At 39.5% G+C, this 23515-nt stretch overlaps 1 protein-coding gene across 1 annotated transcript in view; it reads right to left on the bottom strand.

Moving 5' to 3' along the window:
* FBXL13 (F-box and leucine rich repeat protein 13) overlaps nt 1-23515 on the bottom strand; it is a 242872-nt gene that overhangs the window by 67807 nt on the left and 151550 nt on the right. The window contains exons 13-17 of the mRNA XM_063101040.1: nt 14185-14283; nt 13511-13628; nt 13242-13404; nt 7833-7952; nt 6922-7048 (exon numbers count right to left, since the gene is read on the bottom strand). Of these exons, the coding sequence (XP_062957110.1) occupies nt 6922-7048; nt 7833-7952; nt 13242-13404; nt 13511-13628; nt 14185-14283 (627 nt within the window). The remainder of the gene's footprint in view (nt 1-6921; nt 7049-7832; nt 7953-13241; nt 13405-13510; nt 13629-14184; nt 14284-23515) is intronic.

Raw genomic sequence — 23515 nt, 5'->3', positions numbered from 1 at the left:
TATACCTGGGAAGTTTTCTGCCACTATTTTGTTGAATATGTTGTTAATGGAATCTCCATTTTCCTCCCCTTCTGGAATACCCATGACTCGGATATTTGATCGCTTATGGTTGTCTGATATCTCTCTCAGATTTTCTTCAATGTCCTTGATTCTTTTTTCTTTCTTTTTGTCTGCTTGTGTTATTTCAAACAGCCCATCTTCAAGTTCAGAGGTTCTCTCTTCAACTTCGACAAGCCTGCTGGTTAAACTCTCCGTTGTGTTTTTTATTTCGTTGAATAACTTCTTCAGTTCAGCAAGTTCTGCTACATTTTTTTCCAGGACATTGATTTCCTTGTACATTTCCTCTTTCAGATCCTGTATACTTTTCCTCATTTCATCATGATGTCTAGCTGAGTTTTCTTGTATCTCATTCAGTTTCTTTAGAATTATCACTCGAAATTCCTTGTCAGTCATTTCAAGGGCTTCTTGTTCTATAGGATCTAGAGTTTGAGATTTATTAACTTTTGGTGGTGTACTTTCTTGATTTTTTGTATTTCTGGTATCTTTTTTTTGATGTTTATTCATTGTGGCCGGGGGTTTCACCGTCCACCGGTTTGAGACTAATGACTAACTAGAATGTTGCTGTGGTTGCCAATTTCGTATGGCTCCCTCCGTGACTGCTCAGTTGGCCTCTAGTGCCTTGTGTGTGTGGTCTTGGGCTTCTCCGGGGAGCCACCTTTCTGGTCAGCTTGGACTCTGCTGGGCTGGTGGGTCACGTACCACAGGGTGTGTGATCTCTGTTGAGCTTTCACTTCCTGTGCAGGACTTCTCCCTGTTCCGTGTGCTCTGGCCCAGGCTGTTAGATCGTGCAGTAGCGACCCCACAGGGTGTGTGGTTTTTGTCGAGTCTCCGCCTCCCTGGCCGCACGTCTCCCCACTCTGTGCGCACTGTGCTGGGCTGGGGCGTGTCTTCTGCACCCCTCGTCTAACAGCTGGGCCTTCAAGACCCTGCTCGGCACCGCCTCGTCCAGGAAGTCTACCAGGTTTCTGCTGGGCACAGACGACTGGTCTCTCTGGGTGCCTTTGTAGCACTGTGTAGATCTTTCTCGGGTCTTGTTCACCTTTGTATCCCCCCAGTACAAACCGAGTCTAGCGCCCACCTGCAGCCTGGTCTCCGGCAGGTTCAAGCAGACCTGGAAACTCTCCTACCACACTATTCCCAACCAGACATTCGTTAGGCTTTTTTCCAAACTGGTGGCCGCACAGATGGTATCTCCCTCCCAGTAACAGCGAGTTTACCTGGGGCCGGAGTCCAGGGTATGGTGGAGTGACAGTCAGCCCGCCCGTACTTCCTTGCCCTCCCGAAACTGGCCCGGGACGCCCTCCGCCACCAGCCCCGCCAGAGAACCGCGGAGGGAGTGGGAGCCAAGGCCGGTCCGCAGGCTCCGGAAAGCCTGGCGCCAGGCCAGCAAGTGGGAGGGCTCAGTGATGGCCGAGCAGGGCGGAGCTGCCCGCACCTGGGAAAATGGAGGCAGCACCGGCGGTGAGTGGGCTGGTGGTGCAGGCGGGAGCCGCGTGGGCATCCACCCCCCGAACAGAGCTGTGCCAGGGATCACTCACAGTGCTGTGCCAGGTCGGGTGCTCGCTCTCTGTCTGTGGTTTGCCGCCTTTCCCAGTTCTCGGCCGCTGCCGCCTCGGGCTGTTCAGTCGCGGCGCGGCTCGGGCGCTCCCAGGAATCTTCTTTAATGCCGGCCTGAAACCTCGAATCCTGAATAGGGCAGCTGGCCGCCTTCAGCGCGGCCCCGGCCTCCGGGATCCTGGCTGCATCCACAGCAGCCCTGGCGCCGTGTTCCCTGTTTCGAGACTCACTTTTGCAGCTAAGAAACAGTTCTTTTCCTGCTCCACACTTTAAAGCTGTTGTCTGTAAATGAGGCAGCCTCTCCTGCCGGGTGCAAAGTGGCGGTCACCCCCCACGACCGGTCAGCAGCAGCAGTCCTCCCTTAAGAGATGGCGAGAGGAAGGACCACAAGTTTTCCGGCTGCCTGAGTCCCAGTGGCCGCCTTTTCCACCTCAGCTACTCCGCGCCAGCCGCCGCAGCCGCCGCCATCTTGAAAAGCCTCTAACCTTCTTTCTTTAGTCTCCATCATAGATTCATCTTCTTCTTCCCACTACTTAAATACTGATGTTCTGCTTTGTTCTTCCTGGGTGTACATTTCTCCTCACGCCCAGTGTTCTCTCTGAGGATCTTGCCACATTCATGCCTGCAAGCTAGTAATTCCCCCATCTACAACTCCAGTCACCATCTCTCTGACAAGCCTTTGGCCTGAGTATCCCATAAATTCTAACTCAGGCTGATAAAACCGAAATCACCTTTTCCTCTCAACCTGTTCCTTTTCTTACATTACATCTCTTTTTTGAGGGAGGACCTCCATCCACCCAATGAGAGATTTTTGAAATCATTGTTATCCTCTCACACCACCCTCAGGTCCTCATTTTCTACAATTAATCAATCACCAAGTTCTTTCAGTTTTACATACTAAATATTCTTGAATATGTCCTTTCTACCCTAGTTTGAGCCTCTGACCTAGTTCAAGAACTCCTCATCTCTTTCTTTAACTATTAAAATACCTCCTACTGCTCTTTCTCCCCTCCAATCTGTCCCCCAGAGAACAATCCAAATAATCTACCTAAAATGGGAGGCTGTCTACAACTACAACCTTTCTTTTCAGTGCTGCTTTATCATCCATTGATTCAAGTCCAAGCTCCTTATCATAGCATGAAATTTCCTCAGTGACATCTTTTCATAGTGTACATTAGCAGGACTAAGCTACATAGAGTTCTTTAAACAAGCATACATTTGAGTACCTCTGTGTTGGAGACCCTCTGCTTATCTCCATCACTATACCTGCCATATCATATTTAAATTACCCACACCTACCCTTTCAAATCGGGCTGTACAGAACAGTTCTTATTCCTGTTTGGTAACTCTAGAGCCCAGCACTTCCTCCTTCATTCAATGAGTATTTATCAAGTGCCTACTATTTCCCAGGGTTCTGAGAAAACAACAATGAACAAAACAAAGAAAGTCAGTCTTCGTGAATCTCATAAGATTGCCTACAAAACAGGTAATCAAGATCTAGCACTCATAATGAAAAATTTTGAAAATTGGGCGAATTAAAGAGTCTTTTTAAACCACCATCTAAGCACACTGTCTGGAACATTGCTCTGACTCATTTTTCCTTTAAATAACAAATATGGTAATGACTAAGGCAACTTAAGCAACAGATTGAACTGCCCTAACTGTGGATACTGTGGTCTTTAGTAAACGATCATCCTCTGAACTAGTAGAAAACATTTTCCTATGCACATGGAAATATAACATCATATTCAAATCATCCTCCGGGGATAGGAAGGAAATGAATAACATCTCATGGATTACACATTTTAAAAAGCTGCAGAAGATTAAAGATGCCTTCAAATATCATCATAATAAGTTATTTCCCTCACTTAAGAATTCTATTCTCATTATATTAGAAGAGGCAAATTGACATATTTCTTATTTCCCTAATATGTGCTTATTAGATAACTTCCTAAACAACTTTTATTCATGGATGATACAATAAATTAGTCACTACTTTCCACAGAAGGAATAACTGAGAACAATAAAATTATCATAAGAAACATATAAAGTTTGAAATAATTGTGTTCTCCTTTTTGCTTCCTCCATTTAAAGTAGTTCTCCCAATTAACATCTTTCTGGATTTTTGCCTTTACTGATTGACTTCTTCATGAGTTTTCATGATTTTTAGAATTAAGTGCCCCTTCACCCTCTGCAACCTCAAAGAACTCTTCTACCTCTGGGTGAATTTCAATTCTTTTCTTGCTTAGCTCCTTTACCTACACCTCTACAAAGCTATCTTACAGGTGACTCAAACTGAACATGCCTATTTTCCCAACCTGCAGCAAATCTGCTCCTTTTACCGTACAAGGGACACAGCTCATGAATGGACACCACCCTTTATCCAAATGTTCATGCCAGCAATCTAGTGTCATCCTGATTCCCTCTCTCTTCCTTACCCCCACACTCAGTCTATGTCCATCTCCTGTATTCTGTATTGATTCTTCCTCCTCAATGTCTCTCAAATGTGCTGACTTTGCTCCATGCCTTCTGCCATCTCTCTGGCTCTAGCCCTAATACAGACCCTCATAGCTTTTCACCTGGATGACTGCTTTATAATTGGTCACTATGCATCTATTATTTCCATGTCTATCTAGAACTTAGTGTGATCTTTTTTTTTTTTTTTTTTTTGTCTTTTTCGTGACCGGTACTCAGCCAGTGAGTGCACCGGCCATTCCTATATAGGATCCGAACCCGCAGCGGGAGCGACGCCGCGCTCCCAGTGCCACACTCTCCCGAGTGCGCCACGGGCTCGGCCCTAGTGTGATCTTTTTAAAATGTAAATCTGACCATGTTGCTGTTCTAACTGATGACACTGAATGTCCTTTCATAGCCAAAAAGGCAGAGACCACATTCCTTAATATGCCTTCTGGGCCCTAACCAATCTGGCCCATCTTTACCTCTTATTAAACATCATCTGTCAATACTCTCCTTATGATCAAACCATACCCAAATGTACAAATTTCTTGTCACCAACTTTTAAACCTCTATACCTTTGTGCAGGCTGTTTGTTTGGCTCACAGCACACCCCTTCTCCTTCTCTGGGAAAAGGAAGTCTTCCTTGACTCTTGGAGCCAGGCTGGGTTTCCCTTCTGTTTGTTTCCCACACACATCATACTTTGTAACCACGTGACCCATGACTGTCTTCCCACTAGAACGTAAGTGCTAGGAAGAGGGCCCATGGCTGCTTTGTCCATTCTGGCATCCCCAGCACTGAGCACAATGTAGTCAGAATAAATACTTAACTAAATAGTAGTGTGGTTCTAACTGAAAACTCATCAATGAAAAGCATTGAGAATGAACATAATTATTAGAAAACATAAAAAACTTCTTTTTCCCCAAAAGGCACAACTGGTATAATTTTGATCTTTGGTGAATATTTGTCACATTCCAGAATGTAAATCCCGAATGTTAAGTCTGCAGTCAAATTTGCACTTCATCAGACCTACAATGTAGGCTGGTGTTTAGCTGCCCAAGTTGACATCTGGACTGACTCATTTTAATCTGACTGTTTGAGGTTTGCTTCTTCAGCTGTTGTAGCACTATGATTATCAACCATTTGCTTTTTAGATCAGAGTTTAATGGACTTAGAGGAAGAAAACAACAACCTTCAGAAGAAGCTTTCAATCTTTTATTTTTCAATCTTTTAGCAGAAAATAACTAGCAATCTTTCCAACAGGTGCCCATTTACAGCTCTCTCAAATTATATATATTCTTCAGAATAAAATAAAAACAGAGACCAGAACCTGAGGCTACATTCCTATGTTTTAAACTTGTTTTCAGTAGATAAAATCTTAATATAAGGTCTTTGAAAATAAAAACTGAGTTTTTACCAAATGGTCAAACTATAAGAGCATTTAAACTTCATTCCATTCAGTCAGCAAATATTCACCAAGCACTTCAGACTTGCAATAAGTGCTGTAGTGGAATTATATTTTCATGTGTTTTGTAATGTTCTTTGATCCTCTACTTCTTATTACCCTGTGACCCTTCAGACAACAGCTGGGCATTCTACTCATATGTGTCAGGGAAGATCTCTTACAAAGAACACAGGAGAAAAAATCCCAGGCCTTGAAGCTTCAAAAGCCTAAGTCCTGAAAGCCCTGGGCATAACATTTTTAAAAACCATGTAATCAGTTGGAAAATCTCTTCCACCCCCAGACTAGATAAAGAATCTATGCCAAGAGAAACAGAAAAGAGCAAATAGAAGATGGGTGAGAAGAAGAGGGGATAGGGAGACAAGAAGGGAGAGAAGAGTGGACAGGGGAGGAAAGGAGATGAGGGGAGAAAAGAGGCAGGGAAGAGAGAGTCAGAGGGAAGCAAAAGAATGAGATGCTAGGGAACCCCCCTTTGAGGGGTCTGTTCCTGATATTCCCAGCCTCTCTATCTAGCTGGAGAGAAAGTTGAAACCTCTGGATAGATTTGGGGATCTAAGAGTAAGTGGGAACCCATTCTACCTTTCCCTGGTAGAGTTGAAAAAAGCAAACAAGACATCAGAGTTTTCCTGTGCTCATCATTGTGTCAATTAAGATCCAATGAGGAAAACAGAAACAACTCTGAGTATTCAAAACTGAGGAAATTTAATTTTAACAGAAAATTGACTACTTAGGTAGTAGAGAAACCAAGAAGCCCAATGGGGTAATGACACAATCTAGAGATTAGTAGCAGTAGGGAGCCATGACTGCCACTATGCTGGATGGACAATGGGAAGAGATGTTGTTATTGGAACCCAGGGGCCAAGGTCATTCAGGGAAGCTGGAACCACACAGCAGGCCTGCCAGAGGGAATTGATCAGTAGCAGGAAATGAGTTCCTTAAAATGTATCCTTTTACAGAATTGATGGGGCCATTTCTAGACTACAGTCTTGAACTAAAGACTGAGATCCCAAGGCATTCAGGTAGTCTTACAGAATGTGCAATCCACAAGAAAAATATACTTAAGCCATCTAAAATATATTATCTCACCTTGACCAAACTTCCATAATGAAACAAATTTCAGATATCATGTAATACTCCAATCTGTCAGAACTTTCCTCAAAATACTGTATTTTGCTATTTTTTAAATAGAGAAACAAGACTATTGATTTACAAATAGTCTCATCTATCACTATTCTAGAAACAATCTTCCTAAACTTGCCTTTTAAAACCTATAATTTAAGAGATGAAAATAATTGTTGTTCTCTTTATTGCTTACAAAATGGAAAGTGATTATATCACAGAAAACAATAAAAGTGATTGAACTGTTTTGAATTTTTTTTTTTTTTACCTCATTAGAGATGCTTGTTCCAGAGAGGTCTACTGATATCAAGGAAAAGATGTTTACAATATATTCTATACCTTGGTCAGTAAAATGTTCACAATTTCGTAAACTCAGGTAGTTTAAATTAGGGCAGCTGAAAAAAAGCAGCATGAAGAAATAATTTCAGTTTTCAATAACATTGTCAGTAGCAATTCATACAGAAACTATCTGGGGAAAGCAAATGGTATTGAAAGAAGGATTTCCCTTTTCTCAACATAAAAGTAATCCTAAAAGTGGAAAATAATTTGCTATTACAAATTTGGATGAAAGGGAAATAGATTATTGTATAAGACTTCCTTTCTGTGATTTAGTTTCATATTGCAATTTCTAATAAGAAAAAAAAAAACATTAAATGCACACAAAAATCTATTAGGTAAATACCACGATGAATGACCACTAAAAGTGCAAGGTTGAGTTCCTCGCTTATCCCTTTTAAGTTTTCTACAAGAATTGGGTTTGACCCTTAGTGAACACAAGACGTCTGATAAGTCAGGGGAGTCAAGAATAAACCAACCAGCCAGAAACACCCCTTGGGAAAGGCTGCAGTAAAGGTTTACATAGAGAAATAGCCTCGAAAAGTACAGAGAAGTCACAAATATTTAGATATTCACGACTTCATGAATGACTCCATTTCAAACTTTCTCTTAGGTGAAATTAATAAGAAACATCTCAAATATTATCAAAAGATTAGCTCAATCTATGACCACGTTGTCTTTTATTTGGCTTGACTGAGTATTGGACCAACTTCTGGTCATCCCTGATGTTCTTCAAATGGCTCGGAGTCTTTACTTTTAGGTCTCTCTCTCTGATCTATCATTCCTACTAGCAAATATACAATTAACAATGATATGATGCAAAATATTATTGTTTTATCATACCGCTCTGACAGTTTCACAATAGAGGAATCACCCAGGTGTATACAGTTATTTAAATTTAGCTCTCTTATCTTTATGCTTGCAGGACCATCAAGAAATTGCCTTAGTCCCATATCACCAATTCTGCAGGAAAAATGAGAAAAGCTTCATATGTAATTTTACATATAAATATATAAAATAGTATTAAAATACCATTTACCATACCCAATACATTTGCAAAATAGTAAGGAAGTATGTATGTATTGATATTTTGTCAACATTTTAAAACCAAATTTGATTATATAGCTTTTAACATAATAGAAAAAAGTATAAATGATAATGGAAGAAATATTAATAAAAATGTTATTTCTGTTCATTTGTTCATTTAATTAGGTAGCATAATTATTAATAAAATAGATGGCCCTTAAATCTCTTTCTCTTGGGTTAAAATGTGAACAAGTTAAGCAGTCCCTGATATGATCTCCTGCAAAAGAAAAAGACCAAAATTTAGGAGAGGGAGGACCAATCTTGGGAAAATTTTCACTAAATACAAGGTCATTTTAGCTGGACTAGAAACTAATAAGTGACCAATGGACTATTTCCTTCTGAATCAGAGAAAACCCGGCACTGGAAGAATACCTTGCCCTCAGCCTTCCCACACTGTCCTAATCAGAAACACCTTCCAGTGTTAGTGTCATCCCCCAACCATATTGGTCCTGCTATATGAATAGTTGGAAGTCTGTTTAGCCCATTAGTTCTCTGTCTTCCACTGGAACCTCAATTTATAATTCCATTTGGAGACCACTGATTCCTTCTAAAAAGCATTTCAAGAAATAAAGCAGGACAGGAAATTTGACCAATGCAATCCTAAAAGGCAGTTTTCACACACAACAATCCTACATGGGTATACAGACTGGAAGAGCATTGGGAGCTGATTACTGACATTTTTCATGTCCTCCTCCATTTGGTCAGATTTGCAAAGAACTGAGCAGTAAGTAAAGACTAAAGGTAACATTTTGTTTCAGCTGAATTTGCTGTAGTAGGTGGATGCTTCCTGTGCTCATCAGTCCAACCTTCCATCTGTGTCAGTACCTGGGACAGCTGGTGGGGATGGGAGGTATAGGAAGAAGGGGAGTCCAAATGCAACCAGTCAACTTATCTATTAGCAAACACCAGGACTGGAATATTCCTGAGAGATGTTTTCACTAACAAGAAAACAAAATACAGCACGGGATCTGTAAGACAGAGAAAGCATACTTCTGGAAATGATTTTTAAAAGAAAACAGAAAAACATTAAAATATTTTGAACGGTGTGAGGAGGAGTAGGAATTAAAAAGGAGAGATCTGGCTGAAATAGAAATGAAAATAATCTCAGATGCATTCTGAGATGAAGAGGTGGCTGTCTGAGATAAGAACAGATGGGAAAGAAACTAAAAATTCAACAATAAGAATAATGACCTAATTATTCCTGAAGCATCAAAACCAAAACTAACCCTTTAGATAATTAGAAAGTAGAGGGCATATTTGAAAAGTTCCTTTGGAGTGCTTAAGGTAAGGATGAAGAATTTAAAATAAAATTCAACCTTCATTGGTTAACAGATACAAAATCACAGTTACATAGGACAAATACGTTCTACTGGTCGACAGTAGTGCTAGGCCTCTTTAATTAACAGTAATTTATTGTATGTTTTCAAATGGCTATGCACCAAATAATATAGCATAAATACAAAATAAAGCAAAGATAATTAGAAATTTAAAAGGTAACTAAGATTTGTGGAAGACTCAGCTTTTGACAGACAAAAAAAAGGGGCATAAAAATTTGAATAATATAATAATGTAAGCTCCATGGAATTTTAAAAGATATTCAACATGCTAACCAACACAACCATCATCTTCCCCACCACTCCTACCCCTAAATAAGAAACTTTCAATTCCAAAAGACAGAAGTTGTGTAGAGAACTTCCATATTTTTGTATTACAATGTTATAAAACTAAATAATAATAATAAAATGATAATTGGACATAAACTACTTGGAAATTTTAATATTTCTTTAATAATTTTTGTATAAAGGGAAAATTAAATAAGTATTATAAAGCTGCATATTTTTCCACAATTAATTTATATATTTAACACAATTCCAATTAATATCTCAATAGGATTTTTTCTAAAATGTGACAAAATTATTCTAAAGTTCATCTGGAACAATAAATTGGCAAGAATATCTAACTTAAAAGTACACTAATAAGGATAGTCTCATTCTATTAGATACTAAAACATTCTAATGCACTAAGAGTAATAGATAACATTTACTGAGTGCTTATCATGTGCCAGACACTATTCTAAGGACATTACATGAATTAACTTATTTGATCCTCACAGCATCTTATGAGGTATATACTCTTGTTCTCCCATTTTATAGATAAAATACTGTATGAGATTAGATAGAACATAGATAAATGAAACACAAAAGATAGCCTGAAAACAGACATATTTATACATACACACATATGTCTGTTTAGATGTATGCACATGTGTATGTGTATATATATATATGTATGTATGTATGTGTGTGTGTATGTATAAATTCATATTATAATCAAGGAAGGATCAAAAGTCAATGCAAATGGATTATTGAGGTAATGATCCAAGATAATCAGTTAATGCAGTTAGTCCCAAACCTGGCTCTGCATCAAAAGCATCCATGTTTTTTAAAAAAAATATCCATGTTGGGGTTCCATCCCTAAAGATTCAGATTCAGAAGTTCTGGGGTGGTGGGGCTTGGGAATCTATAGTTTTATTCAGCTACTCAGAAGATTCTGATGTTTGGGATTTTTACTTTTAAATCATATATGTATTTTTAATTTATATTTTTGTCACTGATTTCTAAGTTAATTGCACTGTAGTGAGATAATACTATTTGTTGATGTCAATAGTTTGAAAGTTGTTGAAACTTGCTTTAAAACTTCATACATGGTCTATTTTTAAAGGATTGATGTGTGTTTGAGAAAATGTATATTTTTTGACTCTCAGAGTTACTGTTTTAGTTGTATCTGTTACAGATGAATTTTAAAAATCTAATCTGAAACTCTGATATTAAACCTTCTCAGTCTTTTCACCCTATATATTATCCTCTTATACAGTTTTCTTTTTCCCCCTTCTGTCATTTCTGCAGAGTTATCCTGTAGCTCTGTACCTCTCTCCTCCATGAGTTCTGATCTGCTGATTAGCAATCCATTGAGTTCCTTTATTTCAATAACTATATCATATTTTTTATTTTTAAAAGTTAGGCTTTTTTCAGATAAATCCAGTTACTTTTAATCATATTTTGTTGCCTGCTCATACAAAGTACTTCAAAATGTTCATGGAAAGATTGGTATTATCTTTCAATTCTGTTTTTCTATGTCTGATAATTCCCATATCTGATCTATCTGAAGGTCGAATTTATTTTGCTTTTTCTGATGACTCTTTCTCTTGGTGACTCATATCTTTGTGCATCTGGTGATCTTTAATCGTGAGCACCTTATGCACCTATTTATTTTATCTTATTTTCTGGTCAGAGAAGCTCTGTGCTTAGCTTCTTCCTGGAGCCTGGATGTTGCCTACCTGAGACCACTTTGTCCCCCTTGAAGAGGTCCAGACCCTGTAGAAAAGTCTCAGGTTCTGCTTCCCTACATCGAATCCTGATCAGAGCTGATTCTCTCAATGGCAATAGTGACATGAACATTTATGTTCAGAGCAGCTCAACTTTCATGTTTGTTTGCTATTCACTATTCATCTCAGTGAGTCTGTTCATTGAGATGGTGGTGCAGAATCAGGGGATTCAGGGCTTTTGGTCATTTCTCTCACTCTTTGTGGGCTCACCAATGTATTGAAAGTGTATTTCATCAAGGATCTAAATTGTTTGTGGCAAAGAGTCCTTTGAAGTGTCTTATCAACTATACTTCTGGAAGCAGAAAACTTCCATTTAATTTAAAATTAATTAATCTGGGCTGGTCTGTTAGCTCAGTTGGTTAGAGAGTAGCCTTATAATACCAAGGTCACAGGTTTGGATTTCTGTACTAGCCAGCCATGAAAAAAAAAAAGAAAGAAAGAAAAAACTATTAATCTGCAGAAGCCTGAGTAAAATATGAGAATGAAATTCAATTTTATTTCTCATATTTATACAATAGGATTAGCTGTTTTATATATGTGAGTATACACACACATACACACACATGTGTATGTATGTGTGTGTATCTCTGTTATCTATTGCTGTCACAAGACCCAAACTTTGTGGCCTAAATGGCAAACATTTATTATCTCCCAGTTTTTGGATCTCAGGAACGTTGAAATAGACTAGCTGGGTAATTCTAGCTCAGAATCTCTCACAAACTTGCAGTCAAGACACCAGCTAGGGCTTCAGTCGTCTGAATGCTTAACTGAGGCTGAAGAGTTTGCTTACAAGCTCACTCATGTGGCTGTTGACTGGAGGCCTCATTTCTTAATTCCAGGTTTTTCCCCTTCCAGATCCTTATGTTACCCTCAACCCCCGCCAACCCACGTTGCCTCCCCATTTAAATAATATGAAAATGGGTTAAGATTTTGTGTAGCTTAGCTTATTACTCTTACTTGTCTTGTGTGTTCCCAAATATTAGCCAACTTCATTGTGGATCAAATGTTCTTTTGTGGATAAATGCTCTTTTCTTATCATCTGGGCCTATAGGATTATAAGAAATCTTCACAGGCACTGGCCAGTTAGCTCAGTTGGTTAGAGCACGGTGTTATAACACCAAGGTCAAGGGTTCAGACCAGCTGACCTCCCTCGACCCCCAGCCAAAAAAAAAAAAGAAAGAGAGAGAAAGAAAGAAATCTACACAGGCAAAAGGCTGAGATATCCATTGGGGAAGAGGTTTCAGCAAGAATTTGATCTTTTCCCACCTGAAAATACCAGGATAGTAGCCCAATAGTGGCTCAGCTGAAGAAAGAGTTTTGGTAAGAACTCTGTCTACCTTCAGAAGATCCACACAGAGGAGAAATCTAAACAGTGCCCAAAGGGAAACCTTCAATATGATTGGTTTCTCATAAGTAAGTCAGAAAGTCCATTTGCGAAAAGAACATAGTAACTGAATTAGCTGTGAGAACACTTACTAGGAAAGGTAGCCCATAAGTGTTCCTATGAACTCACTTAATCTTACAAGGGTGCATGTAAGGGCACCCAACCCAAACCTCACATCCTAAGTTTTTCCTGACAATTTTCCCACACCCCATATAGCCAATTTGGGTTGGGTGCCCTTCCTTCATGTAACCACAGAACTCTGCACCTACCTCGACATTAACACTTGAACTCCTGACTTTTATGTTTACCCCACTAACTAATGAGCTCCTTGAGGAAAGGGCCTGGCACATGCTACGTAATCAATGTTTCTTGAATATATGACTAAACAATTCTTTACCTTGCACAATTTGCCAAGTTCAACATGGTCAGTTGCCTCAAAGGTAAAAGTGACTTGAGGCTACCATCAGTTATTCCCTTGCAGTCCACCATGTAAATGTGACTGATATTTGGATAATTCCTGCCTATAAATTTGAAGCATGCATCTGTAATCCTTTTATTTCCTGTTAAAAATAAACAAAAACAGAAAAAAAGATAAGTACTGTTTTTCTAATACCACAAGAAAAAAAGTAAAAAATAAGGCTGAACCACATTTTTAATATCACAGACCTTCAAATCGGATCTTACTGAGGTTACAAGTAGAAAGAGCTTTGAAAGCACAATCGGAGATATGTGGTGCACCAATGAAAACTATTGATGTAATACGCTGGCACTTTTCGACTAAAGCCTTTAGAAAGAAAAGAGATGATTAAATTAACTGCAATAAATAGAATAAGCTTAGTAAAGTAATGAGATCATTTTTTCTTTCGATATGTTCAGAAACAGACATATTAACTATTAAATTTTCCTAATTTCAAAGAAAATGGGGTTTTTCAATATATTTTAGTACACTTACTTTTGAGTAATGCAGAGGAATTAGAATTAAATCATGTTACAAGAATATGGGAAAACATGAGAAAATGGAATGCTGAGAAAAATCACTACATTTGGCAGCTTAACATGGAGAACAAAACTTAAAGTTTGTGCTTAGGCTACAGCATCACTGAAACAAAAATATCCTAACTGTGAAACAAGATTTCTTGGAGTATTTCTTACGATTCAAATGTTCAGATATTTTGGGGGATGCGTGTGTGTATGTGTATGTGTGTATTTTTAAATAATTTTCTTACTGTTAAAAAACAAGAAAAATAAAAAGCCCATCTTAATGTTTCAATAATTCAAGTCATTATAAAATGTGCCCCTCTAATGGGACTGAGAAGAAGATGCACTTTCCCACTACCTACTTTTACACAGTTGTCCGTCAGAGTTGGCATGTCATTAATGGTCAGATGCATAATTCCAGTGCAGCTGTTTGCAATGTTCCTGAAGCCTTGGACTGAAATCTAAATTGTACAGAGTAGGTGAAAATGATGGGAGGACCCATTAGCATGTCATCTAATAAAACCTCAAAGGCAGTAATAACCAAAGGTATGTCATGATTTTTTTATTAGGTTTTAAAATTGAAACCGGTCTAGTATGGTTTTTTCCTTTATTATTTAAGTTTTTATTGTGGTAAAATTCATATAACATAAAATTAACCACTTAAACCATTAACCATTTATAATGTTGTGCAACCACCACCTGTATCTAATTCCAAAACATTTTCATCACCCCAAAAGGAAACCCTGTACCCATTAAGCAGTTACTCCCCATATTCCCCTCTTCCTAGCTCCTGGCACCTGTGTTGTCTCTATGAGTTTACCTATTTTGGATATTACATGAAAATGGAATTATACAATATGTGAGCTTTTGTACCTGGCTTCTTTCACTTGGTATAATGTTTTTGAGGTTTATCCACTGCTGTGGATTGATTGGTGTCCCCCAAGTCCATATATTAAAGCTAATCTCCACTGTAACTGTTGAGGGTGGGAAATCCTATTATGCTAATTGAAGGGTGGGACCTTGAAGAGGTGATTAGATTTTTGGACCATGCCATAGTGAATGGACTAATAATGGTTGTCAGTGCATGTTCCTGAGGGCTTTAAAAGGACAGCATGTGAGTCTCTCTCTCTCTGCTTCTGCCATCTTGCAATGTAATACCCTGTGTCACAGAAGCCACCACCAAGGAAGAACTTCACCAGATGTATTTCCTGGACTTTGGACTTCCCAACCTCAGAAACTGTAAGCAACAAATTTTGTTTTCTCACGAAGTACTCAGTTCCAGATATTTTGCTATAAGCAACAGAAACGAACTAATACATCCACATTGTAGCATGTATTAGTAGTACCTTATTCCTTTTTATGGCTGAATAATATCCTATTGTATGGATATACTACACTTTGTTTATCCACTCATCTGTTAATGGATATTTGGATTGTTTCCATCTTTTGGATATTTTTGAATAGTGCTGCTGTAAGCATGCATGTTTGAGTACCAGTTGTCAATTCTTTGGGGTATACACTTAGGGGTGGAATTACTGGATTATATGGTAATTCTTTGTCTAACTTTTAAAAAAAACAACAAAGTATTTTCTATAGTGGCTACACTATTTTACATTCCCATCAGGAATCTATAAGTATTCCAGTTTCTCCACATCTTTGCCAATGCTTATTTTCCATTAAAAATTTTTTTTTCTATTGGGTTTGAAGTGGTACTACATTATGGTTTTGATTTGTATCTCCCTTGTAACTAATGATATTGAGCATCTTTTTGTGTGTTTATTAGCCATTTATATATCTTCTTTAGAGAAACATGTATTCACGTCCTTTGCCTATTTTTAAATTGGGCTGTTTGTCTTTTTTGTTGTTGAGTTGTAAGAATTTTTTATATATTCTGGATACTAGACCCTTATTAGATACCCATTCTGTAGGTTGTCTTCTCATTTTAAAAATAATGTCCTTTGATGCACAAAACTTTTAAATTTTTTTTTTTTTTTTTTTTTGTCGATATACATTGTAGCTGATTAATGCTCCCCATCACCAAAACCTCCCTCCCTTCTCCCTCCCCCCCTCCCCCCCAACCATGTCCTTTCTGTTTGTTTGTTGTATCAACTTCAAATAATTGTGGTTGTTATATCTTCTTCCCCCCCGCCGGTTTGTGTGTGTATGTGTGTATGTGTGTGTGAATTTATATATTAATTTTTAGCTCCCTCCAATAAGTGAGAACATGTGGTATTTCTCTTTCTGTGCCTGACTTGTTTCACTTAATATAATTCTCTCGAGGTCCATCCATGTTGTTGCAAATGGCAGTATTTCATTCGTTTTTATAGCTGAGTAGTATTCCATTGTGTAGATGTACCACATTTTCCGTATCCACTCATCTGATGATGGGCATTTGGGCTGGTTCCAACTCTTGGCTATTGTAAAGAGTGCTGCGATGAACATTGGGGAACAGGTATACCTTCGACTTGATGATTTCCATTCCTCTGGGTATATTCCCAACAGTGGGATGGCTGGGTCGTATGGTAGATCTATTTGCAATTGTTTAAGGAACCTCCATACCATTTTCCATAGAGGCTGCACCATTTTGCAGTCCCACCAACAATGTATGAGAGTTCCTTTTTCTCCGCAGCCTCGCCAGCATTTATTGTTCATAGTCTTTTGGATTTTAGCCATCCTAACTGGGGTTAGATGGTATCTCAATGTGGTTTTGATTTGCATTTCCCGGATGCTGAGTGATGTTGAGCATTTTTTCATATGTCTGTTGGCCATTTGGATATCTTCCTTAGAGAAATGCCTACTTAGCTCTTTTGCCCATTTTTTAATTGGGTTGCTTGTTTTCTTCTTGTAAAGTTGTTTGAGTTCCTTATATATTCTGGATATTAATCCTTTGTCAGATGTATATTTTGCAAATATTTTCTCCCACTCTGTTGGTTGTCTTTTAACTCTGTTAATTGTTTCTTTTGCTGTGCAGAAGCTTTTTAGTTTGATATAATCCCATTTGTTTATTTTTCCTTTGGTTGCCCGTGCTTTTGGGGTTGTATTCATGAAGTCTGTGCCCAGTCCTATTTCCTGAAGTGTTTCCCCTATGTTTTCTTTAAGAAGTTTTATTGTCTCAGGGTGTATATTTAAATCCTTAATCCATTTTGAGTTGATTTTAGTATACGGTGAGAGCTATGGATCTAGTTTCATTCTCCTGCATATCGATATCCAGTTATCCCAGCACCACTTGCTGAAGAGGCAGTCCCTTCCCCAGTGAATAGGCTTGGTGCCTTTGTCAAAGATCAGATGGCAGTAAGTGTGTGGGTTGATTTCTGGATTCTCTATTCTATTCCATTGGTCAGTGTGTCTGTTTTTATGCCAGTACCATACTGTTTTGGTTATTATAGCTTTGTAGTATAGCTTAAAGTCAGGTAGTGTTATGCCTCCAGCTTTATTTTTTTTGCTCAGCATTGCTTTGGCTATTCGTGGTCTTTTATTGTTCCATATAAATGTCTGAATAGTTTTTTCCATTTCTGAGAAAAATGTCTTTGGAATTTTGATGGGGATTGCATTGAATTTGTATATCACTTTGGGTAGTATGGACATTTTCACTATGTTGATTCTTCCAATCCAAGAGCATGGAATATCTTTCCATCTTCTTGTATCCTCTCTAATTTCTCTCAGCAGTGGTTTGTAGTTCTCATTATAGAGATTTTTCACCTCCTTGGTTAACTCAATTCCTAAGTATTTTATTTTTTTGGTGGCTATTGTAAGTGGGCAGGCTTTCTTGATTTCTCGTTCTGCATGTTCACTATTGGAGAAAAGAAATGCTACTGATTTTTGTGTGTTGATTTTGTATCCTGCTACTGTGCTGAAATCATTTATCAACTCCAACAGTTTTTTTGTAGAGGTTTTAGGCTGTTCGATATATAGGATCATGTCATCTGCAAACAGGGACAGTTTGACTTCATCTTTTCCAATCTGGATGCCCTTTATTTCCTTCTCTTCTCTGATTGCTCTGGCTAGTACTTCCAACACTATGTTGAATAGGAGTGGTGAGAGTGGGCATCCTTGTCTAGTTCCTGTTCTTAAAGGAAAAGCTTTCAGCTTTTCCCCATTCAGGATGATATTGGCTGTGGGTTTGGCATATATGGCTTTAATTATGTTGAGATACTTTCCCTCTATACCTAACTTATAGAGGGTCTTTGTCATGAATGAGTGCTGAACTTTATCAAATGCTTTTTCAGCATCTATAGAGATGATCATATGGTCCTTGTGTTTGAGTTTATTAATATGGTGTATCACATTTATTGATTTGCGTATGTTGAACCAACCTTGCATCCCTGGGATGAATCCCACTTGATCGTGATGAATAATTTTTCGTATGTGTTGCTGTATTCTGTTTGCTAGTATTTTAGTGAGGATTTTTGCATCTATATTCATCAAGGATATCGGCCTGTAGTTTTCTTTTTTGGTTATATCTTTACCTGGTTTTGGTATCAGGATGATGTTTGCTTCATAGAATGAGTTTGGGAGATTTGCGTCCGTTTCAATCTTTTGGAATAGTTTGTAAAGAATCGGTGTCAATTCCTCTTTGAATGTTTGGTAAAATTCTGCTGTGAATCCATCTGGTCCTGGGCTTTTCTTTGTTGGGAGCCTTCTGATAACAGCTTCAATCTCCTTTATTGTTATTGGTCTGTTCAAATTTTCTACGTCTTCACGGTTCAGTTTTGGGAGCTTGTGTGTGTCCAGAAATTTATCCATTTCCTCCAGATTTTCAAATTTGTTGGCGTATAGTTGTTTATAGTAGTCTCGAATGATTCCTTGTATTTCAGATGAATCAGTTGTAATATCGCCTTTTTCATTTCTAATTTTGGTTATTTGAGTCTTCTCTCTTCTTTTTTTTGTTAGCCATGCTAATGGTTTGTCAATTTTATTTATCTTTTCAAAAAACCAACTTTTTGATTCGTTGATCTTTTGAATTGTTTTTTGGTATTCAATTTCATTCAGTTCTGCTCTGATCTTAATGATTTCTTTCCGTCTGCTAACTTTAGGTTTGGATTGTTCTTGTTTTTCTAGTTCTTTAAGTTGAAGTGTTAGGTTGTTCACTTGCCATCTTTCCATTCTTCTGAAGTGAGCATTTAATGCAATAAATTTTCCCCTCAATACTGCTTTTGCAGTATCCCACAGGTTTTGTTATGATGTATCATTGTTTTCATTAGTTTCAATAAACTTTTTGATTTCCTGCTTGATTTCTTCTTGGACCCATATGTCATTAAGTAGAATGCTGTTTAATTTCCATGTGTTTGTATAGTTTCCAGAGTTTCGCTTGTTATTAATTTCTAGTTTTAATCCATTGTGGTCTGAGAAGATACATGGGATAATTCCAATTTTTTTGAATTTATTGAGACTTGATTTGTGACCTAATATGTGATCTATCCTGGAGAATGATCCATGTGCTGATGAGAAGAATGAATATTCTGAGGTTGTTGGGTGGAATGTTCTGTAGATATCTGCCAATTCCAATTGGTCTAGAGTCTTGTTTAGATCTTGTGTTTCTCTACTGATTCTTTGCCTAGATGATCTGTCTAATATTGACAGTGGAGTGTTCAGGTCCCCTGCTATTATGGTATTAGTGTCTATTTCCTTCTTTAGGTCTAATAGAGTTTGTTTTATAAATCTGGCTGCTCCAACATTGGGTGCGTACATATTTATGATTGTTATGTCTTCTTGATGGATCAGTCCTTTTATCATTAAGTAGTGTCCCTCATTGTCTCTTTTTATGGTTTTTAGTTTAAAGTCTATTTTGTCAGATATAAGAATAGCCACTCCAGCTCGTTTTTGTTTTCTGTTTGCATGGTAAATCTTTTTCCATCCTTTCACTCTTAGTCTGTGTGAATCTTTATGGGTGAGGTGGGTCTCTTGTAGGCAGCATATAGTTGGGTCCTGCTTTTTGATCCAGTCAGCCAGTCTGTGTCTTTTAATTGGGGAATTTAAGCCTTTAACATTAAGAGTTGTTATTGAAAGGTGTTGATTTATTCCTAGCATTTTATTGGTTGTTTGGTTGTCTTAGGTGTCTTTTGTTCCTTGCTTTCTGATTTACTGTTTGGTTTCTTTGTTTGTTGGTTCCTTAGGTTGTAGATAGTGTTTTTGTTAGCTTGTTTTCTCTTCATGAATGCCATTTTTATTATACTAGCGGGTTTAGATTTTTCTTGGGTTTTTATGGCAGTGGTAGTTATTTTTCAGGAACCAAACCCAGTACTCCCTTGAGGATTTCTTGTAAGGGTGGTCTTGTGGTAGTGAACTCCCGCAGTTTTTGTTTGTCTGAGAAATATACTATTTGCCCCTCATTTCGGAAGGATAGCCTTGCAGGGTAGAGTATTCTTGGCTGGCAATCTTTGTCTTTTAGTATTTTGAAAATATCATCCCATTCCTTTCTAGCTTTTAGGGTTTGTGATGAAAAGTCTGATGTTAACCTGATTGGGGCTCCCTTATAGGTGATTTGACGCTTCTCTCTTGCAGCTTTTAAGATTCTCTCTTTGTCTCTGAGTTTTGCCAATTTGACTATGACATGTCTTGGAGAAGGCCTTTTTGGGTTGAACACGTTTGGAGATCGTTGAGCTTCCTGGATCTGAAGATCTGTGATTTTTCCTATACCTGGGAAGTTTTCTGCCACTATTTTGTTGAATATGTTTTCAATGGAATCTCCATTTTCCTCCCCTTCTGGAATACCCATGACTCGGATATTTGAGCGCTTGAGGTTGTCTGATATCTCTCTCAGATCTTCTTCCATGTTCTTGATTCTTTTTTCTTTCTTTTTGTCTGCTTGTGTTATTTCAAACAGCCCATCTTCAAGTTCAGAGGTTCTCTCTTCAACTTCGACAAGCCTGCTGGTTAAACTCTCCGTTGTGTTTTTTATTTCGCTGAATAACTTCTTCAGTTCAGCAAGTTCTGCTACATTTTTTTTCAGGACATTGATTTCCTTGTATATTTCCTCTTTCAGATCCTGTATACTTTTCCTCATTTCATCATGATGTCTAGCTGAGTTTTCTTGTATCTCATTCAGTTTCCTTAGAATTATCACTCGAAATTCCTTGTCAGTTATTTCAAGGGCTTCTTGTTCTATAGGATCTAGAGTATGAGATTTATTAACTTTTGGTGGTGTACTTTCTTGATTTTTTGTATTTCTGGTGTCTTTTTTTTGGTGTTTATTCATTGTGGCAGGGGGTTTCACAGTCCACCGGTTTAAGACTAATGACTAACTAGGATGTTGCTGTGGTTGCCAATTTGGTATGGCTCCCGCCGTGACTGCTCAGTTGGCCTCTAGTGTCTTGTGTGTGTGGTTGCCTCGGGTCTTGGGCTTCTCCGGGGATCCACCTTTCTAGTCAGCTTGGACTCTGCTGGGCTGGTGGATCACGTACCACAGGGTGTGTGATCTCTGTTGAGCTTTCACTTTCTGTACAGGACTTCTCCCCATTCCGTGTGCTCTGGCCCAGGCTGTTAGATCGTGCAGTGGCGACCCCACCGGGTGTGTGGTTTCTGTCGAGTCTCCGCCTCCCTGGTCGCACGTCTCCCCCCTCTGTGCACACTGTGCTGGGCTGGGGCGTGTCTTCTGCACCCCTCGTCTATCAGCTGGGCCTTCAAGACCCTGCTCAGCACCGCCTCGCCCAGGAAGTCTACCAGGTTTCTGCTAGGCACAGACGACCGGTCTCTCTGGGTGCCTTTGTAGCACTGTGTAGATCTTTCTCGGGTCTTGTTCACCTTTGTATCCCCCCGGTATAAACCGAGTCTAGTGCCCGCCTGCAGCCTGCTCTCCGGCAGGTTCAAGCGGACCTGGGAACTCTCCTACCACACTATTCCCAACCAGAAATTCGTTAGGCTTTTTTCCAAACTGGTGGTCGCAGAGATGGTATCTGCCTCCCAGTAACAGGAAGTTTACCGGGGCCGGAGTCCAGGGTGTGGTGGAGTGACAGTCGGCCCGCCCGTACTTCCTAGCCCTCCCAAAACTGGTCGGGGCGCCCCACACCCCCAGCCCTGCCAGAGAACCGCGGCGGGAGTGGGAGAGGAGGTCGGCCCGCAGGGTCCGGAAAGCCCCGCGCCAGGCCAAGCAAATGGGCTCAGTGATGGCCGAGCAGGGCAGAGCTGCCTGCACCTGGGAAAATGGAGGCAGCACTGTGGCAGTGAGTGGCCTGGTGGTGCAGGCGGGAGCCGCGTGGGCATCCACCCCCCGAACAGAGCTGTGCCAGGGATCACTCACAGTGCTGTGCCAGGTCGGGCGCTCGTTCTGTCTCTGGTTTGTTGCCTTCCGTGTTCTCGGCGCTGCCGCCTCGGGCTGTTCAGTCGCGGTGCCGCTCAGGCGCTCCCAGGAATCTTCTTTAATGCCGGCCTGAAACCTCGAATCCTGAATAGGGCAGCTGGCCGCCTTCAGTGCGGCCCCAGCCTCCGGGATCCTGGCTGCATCCACAGCAGCCCTGGCGCCGTGTTCCCTGTTTCAAGACTCACTTTTGCAGCTAAGAATCAGTTCTTTTCCTGCTCCACACTTCAAAGCTGTTGCCTGTAAATGAGGCAGCCTCTCCTGCTGGGGGCAAAGTGGCATTGAGCCCCCACGACCGGCCAGCAGCAGCAGTCCTCCCTTAAGAGATGGCCAGAGGAAGGTCCACAAGTTTCCCGGCTGCCTGAGGCCCAGTGGCCACCTTTTCCACCTCAGCTACTCCGCGCCAGCCGCCGCAGCCGCCGCCATCTTGAAACTTCCCCCTTAATCCAAAACTTTTAAATTTTGATGAAGTCCAATTTATCTATTTTTTCTTTTGTCATTCATACTTTTCCTTTTGTTGTTCATTGCCTCAGCACCAATTGTTAAAGAGAAGATTTTTTCCCCTGCATTGAATGGTCTTGGCACCTCTGTTGAAAATCAATTGGCCATAAATGTATGAATTTGCTTCTGGACTCTCAATACTATTTTATTGATCTAAATGTCTATCCTTATGCCAGTACCACACCATTTTGATTACTGTAGCTTTGTAGTACTGATTTCTCTCTTTTCACCTGTCATTATCCACAGTAATGGAAGCAACAGTGGCAGAGAGTTCAAAATAATGACTGATCCAAAGATCAAAGTATTTGCCGATAATGAATTACCTTAAAATTAGTTGTTATTTACGCGCCATTTCCTATAACAAAGGGACATAGATCGGAAATCAGATGGTGTTCAGATTCAGTACCCAGGAGCACACAGAAAGGAGAAGGTCTTTGAAGAGTCATCTCCACAATAGCATGATAGGGAGAATGAAGAGCAGCAGCTACAATGGACCTCTTGAAAGGCCTTTGGAAACTTCACATTTACCATCTTTCACTAAAGCCTCTACCTATTTGAAAAGTACTAGCCGAAAGGGAGAGAACTGAGTGTCATATCACCAGGACAGCCAGAGCTCATCTCAATGTCACTTCCTCAGGAAGTGTCCATCACCCTTAGATTAAACGAGGTTATTGTTATGCACTTACAGCACCATGTAATTATCATAAGTATAATTAAATTAATTTTATGTTTAGTTATTGAACTAACTCCCCAGCTCCCAGCAGGATGCCGATAGCATTCACTGAGTAGATAATCAATTAATAGTATTACATTAATAAATGGGTGTGTGTATAAATGAATTCTGAGATCCACGTCTATTCAGTAGGTTCTGCTGCCCAGCAGACACTGATAATGCGAGT

The sequence above is a fragment of the Cynocephalus volans genome, chromosome 6, assembly GCF_027409185.1.
Source record: "Cynocephalus volans isolate mCynVol1 chromosome 6, mCynVol1.pri, whole genome shotgun sequence".
NCBI lineage: Eukaryota > Metazoa > Chordata > Mammalia > Dermoptera > Cynocephalidae > Cynocephalus > Cynocephalus volans.
Note: the sequence above shows the minus strand (reverse complement) of the source record. Positions and strands in the feature narration are given on the sequence as shown.